We start from the raw sequence: 12,107 nt of genomic DNA, 5'->3' as shown, positions 1-12,107 counted from the left end.
CCTAAGTCGGAGGGAGGACGTACATATATAGCTAAAGAAAAAGTGGATGAGGAGTCAATAAGCATCAAGGAGTCAGCGCAGCGCAATCTGTTAAGATGAGAAAAAAGACCATGGATTAGGAGGACGACCAGTCCCAATATTGGGAAACTTTAAGTGTTGTGTAGAGTTTGTCAAAAAGACATACACACTTTTTTGCTACCTTTACCAGTTCTTTTGGGACAAGATGCCCTCAAAATCAGGGAAATACAATTGGTTCATAAGAAAAACATTAATGAAAATTATCATACAACATTATGTTCAAGAAAGCATGAAGCTGCTTATCTAGCTTTTGCGTCTTTACTAACCAAGAACTCTAATAATGGTAATGTAAGTCCATCTAATAATTTAAATAATTATAACTACAACCAATCACAAAGTAGCGAGCTAAGCAATAGTTTTCTTTCTAATAAATAAACTAGTCATATTCTCCCATTTTTCAGTCGAAAAATTCAAACATACGGACAGACAGACAGACAGACGGACATGGCTATATCGACTCGACTATTGATGCTGATCAAGACTATATATACTTTATGGGGTCGGAGAGTTACATACATTTCGATTTTGCACAAATACAATATACCCTTATACCCATTTTTAATGGGATCAGGGTATAATTATTGTTAGCGCAATAACAAAAGAAAAAATATTTGCAACAATATTTTCGGTTGCGGTTCAAATAAAAATATTGCTTTGGGCAAAACAATGTTTACAAAATAAACGAGACTTAAAGGCTATCTTCGGCACGCCGATAATACCCTTGCAGACCCAACCTTCTCATAATGCCCATAGGTCTTTGTTAATGCCGAGTTTGGTCAAGATGTCTTGATAAACAAAAAGGTTTTTAATGAAAAACCTAGTTTTCGACCGACCGTTCATATGGCAGTTATTTGATATAGAAGTCCGATGTAATTAAGATTTTGCAAAAATGAAAGGAGCATAGCGAAATCTTTAAATGCCGTGTTTAATCAAAATATCTTGAATGACAAAAAAGTTTTCCATACAACAACTTAATTTTCGACCGATCGTTCCAATGACAGCTATATGATATAGTGGTCCGATCCAGCTGTTTTTGACATATGTGCTGCGTGCAACAGAAAGAGGGTTTCCAAAGTTGCATTAAGATAGCTTTAAAACTAATAGACTAGTTACTAGTTCGCATAGAAACAGACAGACGGACAGGCTATATCGCGGCTGTTGATACTGATCAAGAATATATATACTTTATGGAGTCGGAGATGTCTCCTTTTATGCGTTACACATTTAACGACAAAATTATAATAGACAATTGTCGTTTGGCCTAGTGTACGGTTCAGTTCATGGTAAATATAAATTAAGTTCCGGGTGTAGCCTGCCTCAAAGGTAATATAGTATGAAACTATTAGGTTGCTTTTCCAAACTGATTTTTACCTTCTCTCGAGGTGAACAGTGTCGTTCTGCGTTGAGCCATGCCTCTCCAGCGGCTTCCGCATCCGCCCGGTCCCTGATGAGTCGGTCTCTGTCGCTTCGGGCCCCTCAGTCCCATTGGCACACATTGTCCCGTTGCTCGTTGCTTTGGTTGGCACATTATGTCCTAAATGGTTACATTAGGTTTGTCCGATAAATACACAAAAAAAATTACCGATTAGTAAGAAACAAATGATTTAACAAGAATGAACGGCTATCTTTGGCCAAAGCATAAATTCCGTTGTAGACATAATGCTTACGGATTCGCAAGAAAATAGCGAAACTTGTATGTTGGTTATGTGAAGTCAAGATATCTATAAAATAGAAAGGTTCTCTAAATAAAACTGATAAAATTATCAAAGTAGTTCACGTAAATATCAAGTTTGGTTTAGATATATTTTTGAATAAAAGAGTTATTCATAAAATTACTTAATTGTTTTTGTGGCAATTTTAAGATAAGAGTGGTCCAATGTTGATAAGAATTAGCTTTTATATACTGAGAATTTTTAAACTAATACAGTGTTTAGTAAAGATATCTTTAAAAACAAAATGTTATACGAAAAAATTATTTTCGAGATACCTATGTAAAGTGTATTAAATGTATGTAACTTTAAAACTGAGAGACTTGTATACGGACAGAAGGACAGCAGGGCACAACTATCTCGATTCATCAGTTGACACTGATCAGTAATACAAAGATATATACATTAAGTGTCTCCTTTTAAGTGATACGGTTTTTTAAACGAATTATATTATCCACTGCATGGGTATATGAAAACAATGATAGTGAAATATACATTAATTATATATATATCAATTATTATTTTTTAACAGTTTAAAAGATAAACTTATACTCTGCATGGTATGTGTTTTTTTTTTATTAAAAAATATAAACACTACAACGAATGCCTGACGCATTGGTCGATATTATAAAATAAAACAGCACACACTAATACATGTCAACCCACCTCTGTTATCTGCTGAATTATTCTTGCATGTGTTTTTTTGCAAGCAAAATAGTTGTGATATTTTATCGCGCATGGCATGGACGGATGAAAAAAAGCCAAATTGATATCGTCACGAATTTCAGCTCCCAGTAAAGAATGTAGCGAACAAGAGGGAAGCAGAATTTGAATGCTGTTGAGGCGGCAAAAGCACGTGCTGACTGGTCTATTAATCAATGGCAACTGTTAGAACAATTTGCTGAGGTCTCTTCAAATACCGTTGATAAGCTAACGATGTGTTTTGTGAAGGGAGCCGAAGACGAAGCGTCGAATGTCGAATTGCTGAGATCTGCTTTCTCCCGTATGAACGGTCAAGCTCTCTGAACTGTCGCTAAGCGCTCTCGGGTCTGCTTCGGGTATAAGTATTAGCATACATTTGTAGTTTTGCTTGCACTATTTACAAGGTGCTGAAGTAATAGTTCTCGTTACTTCATTTATTAAATACTCAGTTTAATTTAGAAAACTATTATGATTTTTTGTATTTTTTTTTGGATTAGCCCGCCTTCTCAGTAAGTTATAAATTTGTATAGCGCTGCTCGCCACTATAGAGAACTTTTTTGCAGACATGTGGCTATACAGCAAACATGAAAATATAATTTCGAATATTTTCTATGTCTGTATTCCATCGCTATTTTTAGCAGTGTTAGGAGTATGTATATAGGAATTTAAAATTTCGTAGTCCGACTTTTTGTCTATTGTGTGTACACACAGACATATGTTATTATACGAGTCCACGTAGTATACGGCCTAAGTTACTAAATTGCCCTTGTTCAATGCACAATCAAAACTGCAACCCAAGCTATAAAGCAAGGACCAAGCATGGTTTCTATTGCGCTGTGTGAAAACTGCGAATTCCTTTATTCTCTTTCCTTTTCATATTTAAATAATTTAATATCAATAAAACTGATTACATATATTTATATAATGATATATTTATATATAAAACTATATATTGATTTGGCTGTATCAATTCAACAAAGTTGCCTGTCTGTTGGTTTCTCTGTCTCTAGGGTATCTCTTAGTAGTGAGCCGACAGTCACTCTTCTTTCTCTCTTATAGTACACAAAGAAATGATTTGGTTGCCTGTTCTCGTGCATTGCGCATTTCTCTCCCATCTGAGTCAATTGTAAGTTTATTAATAGAGAAACCCACTTTGGCTACTTCTTTCTATTAGGTCATGTTTTGCTGTCTATTACATACTAAATGGAAACAAAGCTAATCAATATTTTTTGCTACGTCACACATTTTTACACTTTGCAAGCACATACATATGCATGTATGTATATGTATATGGTTGTATATATATTAAACAACATTTTGTCAGTTATTCTACCGTTAGTAATAACACGAATGAATGTATGTATAGTTGAACAATTAAAAACTATACATTGGCGTCGATCTGTTTTTAAATCAGGAATAAATTAATTTGGCGTTAAAGTCTATATCTGTATATATATATATATATATATATATATATATATATATATATATATATATATATATACATATATATGTGTATACATATATACAATTGTTCAAATAACACATGAACTTATAATTAATTGCCTTACAAGTATATAAGTATTAGCATGTATTCATACGATCAAACGTAAGTAAATAAGGGTTCTTTTATTTAAAATAAAGCCTATTATAAAAGGTAAAATGGAATAATTTAAAAAATTAAAGTGTGTGTGGATTCTAGAAAGACTGATATAGTCGAGCGAGCATGACTGTGAGATTCCATGTAAAACAAACACACACACACACACGAACGCCTTATGACGGACAGCTAAAAAACAGTCTGCTTCTTGCCCCTCCATAATGCTACGGAATATTCGTTCATTGATAACTTTGTTAATTGCTGGATCCTTTTAACATTATCAGGGTGTAAATTTGGCGTTTAAATGTAGAATGTGGTAGCGGGGATGTATGCAAAATAATCTGCGCGATTTGCAAATAAACAAATTAATATTGATTGAGGTTCACGAGTTTCTTCTAGAAAAGTTATTCCAAAAATCGTTGAGACGTTGCTTTAAATTATTTATATCGATAAGACTATTACATAAGTAGTTCGATTTTTCGTCACCGCGTTTTGTAAAACCCTATATTTTTTGTAGATATGCGCTAAAAACAAATGAATGAAAAAAAAGAAGAAACTTCCCTTTTAGCCGGTGACAAACTTGTTGCTACCTTCATCAGATGGAACTACTTGTCATACCAAGAATTTAATTTTGTCGCAACAAATATACTTTGTTTAACTTTCAATAAATAGAATTAAAACAAGACGCGTATTCAAAAGAACATATGTACAATGTACAGACATTTTTATACCCTGAACCCATTAAAAATGGGTATAAGGGTATATTGTATTTGTGCAAAATCCAAATGTATGTAACAGGCAGAAGGAAGCATCTCCGACCCCATAAAGTATATATATTCTTGATCATCACCAATAGCCGAGTCGATCTAGCCATGTCCGTCTGTCTGCCCATCCGTCCGTCCGTCCGTATGTATGAACGCAAGGATCTCAGAACGTATAAGAGCTAGAGATGTAGATGCTCCTAGTTCCCGCGCAGATCGAGTTTGTTTCCGATAATCGATAACTTACTCCGTTTCCAAGCAATCGATAAAAATCGATATCGATATCATGTTTGTTGAGCGAATTGGGTAAATAATAAGAGCTAGAGTCACCAAACATGAGATATAGCTTCTATAAAAGAATATATATATGCATTGAATGTTGGAAGAAGAGGGTTCAGGGCATCCCTTAGTCGGGAGCTCCCGACTAGAACCTCTTACTTGTTGCGCTTGCAGCCGTGTGACCATCCAATATAACTACATGTTTTCCTTAATGACTTCTGTGTATTTAAACCGATCTTGGTGAAATTTTCAGCAATAGATTTAATTGTGGTATTTAATATACTTGTATATTATAAAGAACACAATATCATTAAATTTGTGGTTTTAATTGGTATGTAGTTCCTGACAGGCGGACCTGCTCATCAAGATTACATATATTTGCGCAAAACCTCATACCTTTTTTTACCATTTTCAATGGGTTTTGGGTATAAAAACACAGCTTTTAAGGCATACAAGTAAGAGGTTCTATACCCTGAACCCTGAACAAGAATATATATACTTTATGGGGTCGGAGATGCTTCCTTCTGCCTGTTACATACATTTGGATTTTGCACAAATACAATATACCCTTATACCCATTTTTAATGGGTTTAGGGTATAATAAGTTAACGAGTATCCATTGCACAGTCAGCGGCGCTAACCTGATCCCTTGCAAGAGCAGCGTTATCGCTTATGCTGAGGCGGCTTGCCGGCTGTAGTTTTGTAGCTTATGCTTCTTTGTAGCCTCAGCTCGCTGGTGGTTTAAGTTTTAGTTCTGTTGAAATAGCTTTAGTCAACACTCGAGCTACTTATCAATAAACTTCGATTCATCGTAGGTAAAAACTGGATAATTCATTGTTGAGCAACAGCATTCTACTACTAAGTGATTCCACACAAGTAGGGACGAACATTAATTCCCGTTGAGAGTCGGCCATCGGGATATCAACAAAATTAAATTGAGCGGGACACCTATCGACACCTTTACTAGATTCATCAAATGCATATTTTGTATACAGGGCGTTCAAACGCGTTTTTAGAAGTATATCGTTTTGCATATATTTCGACTATAAACAACGCTATTGTTAATAAACCAATTTCTGATTTACTCCGCAGTTGGTGGAGACAAGAAATATATGTGTTTTTTGTACGCTTTGTTTTGTTTTTTGATTTTTATCAAAGCATCGGCGATTATAATATTCTAATTTAAAATAAATATTTACTAAATATGTTTGCCTTTCTCGTAATTTTTTTTTGTTTTATCGCGAGTGTATGCTTCTGCATATATTATATTGGGTTACAGTAGTAACCCAAAATAATGGACCATAAAACTGTCTGTTTCAAATAGTTCACTCCTCGTGACTTGCCTTTGCCAAATACACTTCCACCTCCGACCCCGATCACACAGCTGATCATCTCTTTTGCTACTCCGGTATCTGTGAGGCCTGCTGTGGACACTAGTTAAGTTCTGTGTGACATCGGTACGTGAAAAAAATTCGTTTTTTCCGAGTCATCCGCTGTCGTAGAAGTTCTTACAAAGCAATAGCAAAAATTATATTTATAGCGAACGCTAGAACTCTCGTCGTCCGGACTACCGGCTGTAGAGACCACAGCTGATAGTATTCCCACTATCGCATCGGTGTTGCCTAAGCCTTTAGTGGACGTTCCACCGAAAGAATATATTTTTATTTCCAGGCTTGTTCTTCATTTTCTTCGGATGATGTTAATCCTTTATATAGGCAAAAATCAAGCTCCAAGTATCGGTGAAAAATTTCATGTTCGACTGACTAACTTCTCTCGTGCTTGAGTATCAAAACGGAGGAGTACTTATAGCCGTTGAGCCTACTCTTTCGCCGGAACTTCCCACCTCGAAGATCAGTTTTTTGGGTGTAAAAGTGGCATTTGGTACTTTCTGTGTATTTAATTCATGTTCCTATGTTCCCCCATTATCTAAGATGTCTATTTACTAAAACCATCTTAACGCTATTAAATCTATAAAACCTCTTATGCGTTTTTGATGATTTTAATCTCCAAGAGGTTGATTGTTCATCGCCAATGGATTTAATTTGATTGATGGTCTACATAAGACTGCAGGTTAATCGGGTGCGTAACTCAAGAGACAGATCCTTTGATTTGATCTTCGTGTTGGATTCATTCGACAGTTTTGTGCACTGAATTGAACCGCTTCACTTTCTTAGGACCCCTTTCATACAACTTTGGATTTGGTCATTGATCTATCAGATTGTGGACATATCAAGGAATCGAAATTAGCTGATCGTGTCCGTGATCTGGTTCTCAAGGGATGATATTAAACAAGTAAGAGGCTCTAGTCGGGAGCTCTCGACTAGGGGATACCCTGAACCCTCTTTTTCCAACATCAAATGCATATATATATTCTATTTTAGAAGCTATATGTCAAGTTTAGTGAATCTAGCTCTTATTATTTGCAAAAATTGCCCAAAAAACAGGATATCGATATCGATTTTTATCGATTGCTTGGAAACGGAGTAAGTTATCGATTATCGGAATCAAACTCGATCTGCGCAGGCATTATGAGCACCTACATCTTAAATTTTAAGTCTCTAGCTATTATAGGTTCTGAGATCCTTGCTTTCATACATACGGACGGACGGATGGACGGACAGACAGACGGACATGGCTAAAACGACTCGGCTATTGATGCTGATCAAGAATATATACTTTATGGTGTCGTAGATGCTTCCTTCTGCCTGTTACATACATTTGGATTTTGCACAAATACAATATACCCTTATATCCATTTTTAATGGGTTCAGGGTATAAAAATAGAAAACGAGAAAATCTCATATCGAAAACTATAAAACAGTTACTTTAATTATCCGCTATCCCTTAAGCTTCTGAGAGAATCATAACATCTATTATTTCACCATCACAACATGGGTTCGTGTAGCGTCGATATACAACTACTAACCTTCTTAAGTTTACTTCAGTAGTAATTACTGTTTAAAAAAAAAAATGCAGTCTGACGTCATCTAGAATGATATTAAAGCTTTAGACTCAGTTTATCAATTCTAACTACTTCAAAAATTATGCCTTCTCGGCTTCCTAGTCAATCTTTTGAACTGGAGGTCAAAATATTTCAGTGTGAGATGCGTTTGTAAATGTATTTAGGTGATTTCTGCTGTCCACTAAGGTAGTCACCTTGGCCCACTACTCTTTACTCTATTAATCAGTGACCTTTCCTCTATACTATCTTACTCTCGAGTGCTAATGTTCGCTGAATATGTAAAAATGTGCTTGCACACCATATAAAGATATGGCATCTTGTAATCTTTTACAAGTTGACATTGAGGCCTCTCAGTCTTGATGTCAACTTTACCTGTTAAATCTAAACTGTTCCAAATGCGAAATACTCCAATATACTTTTGATGATTAATCTTTTTCTTTAATTAATCGTAAAACTCTGTTTGGTGTAATATTTACTCAGAAGTTAATTACGGGTGTAATCGACACAGCTGGGTTGACTAGCCAATTAAACTTCGCTGCCCCTACTAGAATAACATTTAATTATACACCTGTGTCACTTAAATTTTGTTCAACTGACTTACAACTCTCTTACATGCTCCGTTCCGTGTCCTCTGTGATGATTACAAGTATTAAATTGTATTCTGCAAGGAGTTTTCTCTTCCTCATATAAACCATCTATTCTAAACTATTTAGCATGTAGATAGCCTTAGCCTATAGTCTTAGTTTGTGTTCATTACACGACTGCGCTTCTCAGTTGGTTGGGCTGAATTTGGTATGCAGCACATTGCATCGGGAATCGCGCGAAATTTATGGGGTCGACGTGCTGGCATAAATATGATTTTATATAATGCACACCATATGTACATACATATCTGTAATACATTCTTCGTTTTTACGAGCTACACCATGTTACTACAAATCGAGCAAATCAACATCAACTTTTAATATAGACACTCTATTTCTCTCTTTACATGTTTTAAAGTCATAAGCTCCACGCATAGCAATAAAATGCTCTCTCGCTCACAACAATTGTAATGAATGCGTGTTTCAAAACTTCAATTTTATAATGATACAAATTTTATAAAAGCCGCGCTGCCGAACATGCAAGCTGCCTTCTATACATACACATATATTTATAAAGAAACACACACTTGTCTTCTTCTTCTCCCCTTGTTTTCAACTTGCAAGCAGCCCAGCAAAAAATTAAAATTTTCATTTTGACCAGCAAACTATATTTTCTCAAAATAGGGTATTTTAACTATTGATCAGTGCTGTAACCAAAGACCACTAATCTTGATACATATATAACAATTTTTGTCCAATGTCACAAACATAATGTGTCTCAACTCACACATTTTGCTAAAAATCTAAATGTACTATATATGTACATATGTTTTCCAAGCCAAGAGAAATATATGCATTTAAGTCGGTTGCAACATTCTGTTCCTTTACAGCTTAAGGATTTTTGTTAGCGCCCATTGCGTACAGCCACTAACCAAACAACATATAGACTGGACAGTCAGTGGACGGCGATGGAGCCCCTTGTTTTCTGTGCGGCTGGTCCAAAGTCGCCTTCGTTTTTGTTCGGGTTCTAGACGCGCTCGCGCGCTTCGACAGCAAAAGAGAAAGAAATACATATGATTTATCCGATAGAACGGCATCGCTGCTTTTTTTATTCCCTTGCACTACTGGAAACTGCTTTGGCTTACTCTCAGTGCTCTTTCAATTTGTGTAATTCAATTATTCTCAAAAGTCGGTTGCATTTCAAAAACCGTTTGTTTCCCATTGCTACAGATTAAGAGCCACAATACATTTTATTGGTTTTCATGCATGATTGTTGTTTGCATAGAAACAGATAGCCCAAAATACGGACTTGTCATCTCAGCTGCTAATGCTGTTGATGAGTTATGCATTACATTCCAAAATTATAAAACCCGCTGCAATAATATGTATAAAAGACACGCATATTATTCTGTGGATGTACATGTAAACAGAAATTCTTGCACGTTCCGCTAGCCTTAAGATTGCGGCTTAACACTTTAATGTGATTTACACTTGTTTATTCGATTTTGCGTGATAGGGAGGCGGAATCCGAAAAACGAACTATACTTAATCTATGTGTATTATACGAAAAGATACTTGCCATATTTGGTGACTAAAGCTCTCTAACCTAAAATCTGTTGCTGGTAAACTGCGCAAGTTATCGATGATATAAAAATGCCTCGTACTGTGCGGGAACATGTAAAGCTTTTAAGTCTCTAGCGCTTTTCAAGGTTGTAAGATCAACGCATTCATCCACACGGACAGACACATAGACGGACGGGAGTCAGGCGGACATGGCTATATCGACTCGACTGTTGATGCTAAACAAGATTATATATAACATACTTTGGTCGAAGATGCTACCTTCTTCCTGTTACATACATTTGCACTGAAGCATGAGCATTAGCATTCTGAGTGTTACCCATTTCAAATGGGTTCAGGATATAAAAATTGTCAACTGCTGCAACTCGTGGCCCCCTCAACCAAAGAACCCAATTGCCTTCGCCTCATTTGAAAGGAAGGAACTACTTGCCTTCGTTTCATACCTTACCGCCATATAAACTTATAGATTTATACTCGAAAACTGAATTAAATACACTACAATTGCAATTCTATCCATTTATATTATATTATATTACTAACCAAACAACATATAGATGGAACAGCTCGACAAGAAAAGTAGCTATTAATTTTGTGCAGATTAAGTCCCGCATTGACTACGTTTTTGTTTGAGTTCAAAACTCGCTCTCTTATTCAGAGAGCGAGAGAGCTATATGCTCTGTGTGATAAAATGACATCCCTAATTTTTATTTCGGTCCCACTATAGGAAACTGCTTTGGCTTTCTCTCGCATGTGGATTTTTCTCAAATTTCGATCGCAGGTATTCTCTTTTAAAGGAAGGAGCAATGTGAAATAATGAAAGGACTTGAACAGCGATGCGAAAATATTGTATTTTGCATAGTATTTGTATCTAAGCGTACCTAAGCGTTGGCATGTTAACACGTTAACAACTTTTTATACCCTGAACCCATTAAAAATGGGTATAAGGGTATATTGTATTTGTGCAAAATCCAAATGTATGTAACAGGCAGAAGGAAGCATCTCCGACCCCATAAAGTATATATATTCTTGATCAGCATCAATAGCCGAGTCGATCTAGCCATGTCCGTCTGTCCGTCTGTCTGTCCGTCCGTCCGTCCGTCCGTCCGTATGTATGAGTCAAAGGATCTCAGAACCTATAAGAGCTAGAGACTTGAAATTAGATTAGATTAGATGTAGATGCTCCTAGTTCCCGCGCAGATTGAGTTTGTTTCCGATAATCGATAACTTACTCCGCTTCCAAACAATCTATAAAAATCGATATCGACATCCTGTTTTTTTTTTAGCAAATTGGGTAAATAATAAGAGCTAGAGCCACCAAACATGATATGTTGCTTGTAGAATATTATATAAATGTCAAGTATCTTTCATTTCATACCTATCGCCACCTCCCCGCTACCACCTCAGAGCTATAAATCAAGTTAATAACCCAACTTTTATTGCCAACCAATTTAAACCACAATTTAAATGCAATTGATTTTTTCAGAATACACAAATATTCTATGGTACAATAAGATATACTGTAGAAAATTTCATAAAGATCGGTTAAGAAAAACCAAAGTTATATGCAACTGCGCAATTTAATGGGGCAGCAGCTTTAACAATTTCTGTATACATGTACACACACACATTCATGCGCGTCTGCTTCGCATTCTAATAGCATGGTAATTGCATCTTTTTTTTGTAATGTTATTTTAGTTCCTTTTTTATCATAAGTACTTAATTGTTGGTGTGGCTGCTGAGTAGAGGCATAGCAAGTGGTGCGGTCTGTCGCGAGTTCGAGTCCTACCGGGGAAAGTATTATTATTATTTTTTTTTTTGTTGCTGGTGTGGCTGTTGAGTAGAGTCGACAGT

At 35.9% G+C, this 12,107-nt stretch overlaps 1 protein-coding gene across 5 annotated transcripts in view; it reads right to left on the bottom strand.

The window, feature by feature from the left end:
* The window catches only part of LOC115765114 (b(0,+)-type amino acid transporter 1), a 94,095-nt gene that overhangs the window by 38,610 nt on the left and 43,378 nt on the right, over positions 1–12,107 (bottom strand). For 2 of the 5 annotated variants that reach the window (XM_030708503.1, XM_030708505.1), the window contains exons 1-2: positions 2,454–2,676; positions 1,450–1,612 (exon numbers count right to left, since the gene is read on the bottom strand). In XM_030708503.1, the coding sequence (XP_030564363.1) occupies positions 1,450–1,612; positions 2,454–2,526 (236 nt within the window). In that variant the 5' untranslated portion in view covers positions 2,527–2,676. Of the gene's footprint in view, positions 1–1,449; positions 1,613–1,745; positions 1,787–2,453; positions 2,677–12,107 lie in introns of those variants that run through there. The other 3 variants (XM_030708506.1, XM_030708507.1, XM_030708504.1) reach the window with 2 other exon arrangements.

This window comes from Drosophila novamexicana, unplaced genomic scaffold, assembly GCF_003285875.2.
Source record: "Drosophila novamexicana strain 15010-1031.04,08,12 unplaced genomic scaffold, DnovRS2.1 tig00000932-arrow-arrow-pilon, whole genome shotgun sequence".
NCBI classification, from domain to species: Eukaryota; Metazoa; Arthropoda; class Insecta; order Diptera; family Drosophilidae; genus Drosophila; species Drosophila novamexicana.
Note: the sequence above shows the minus strand (reverse complement) of the source record. Positions and strands in the feature narration are given on the sequence as shown.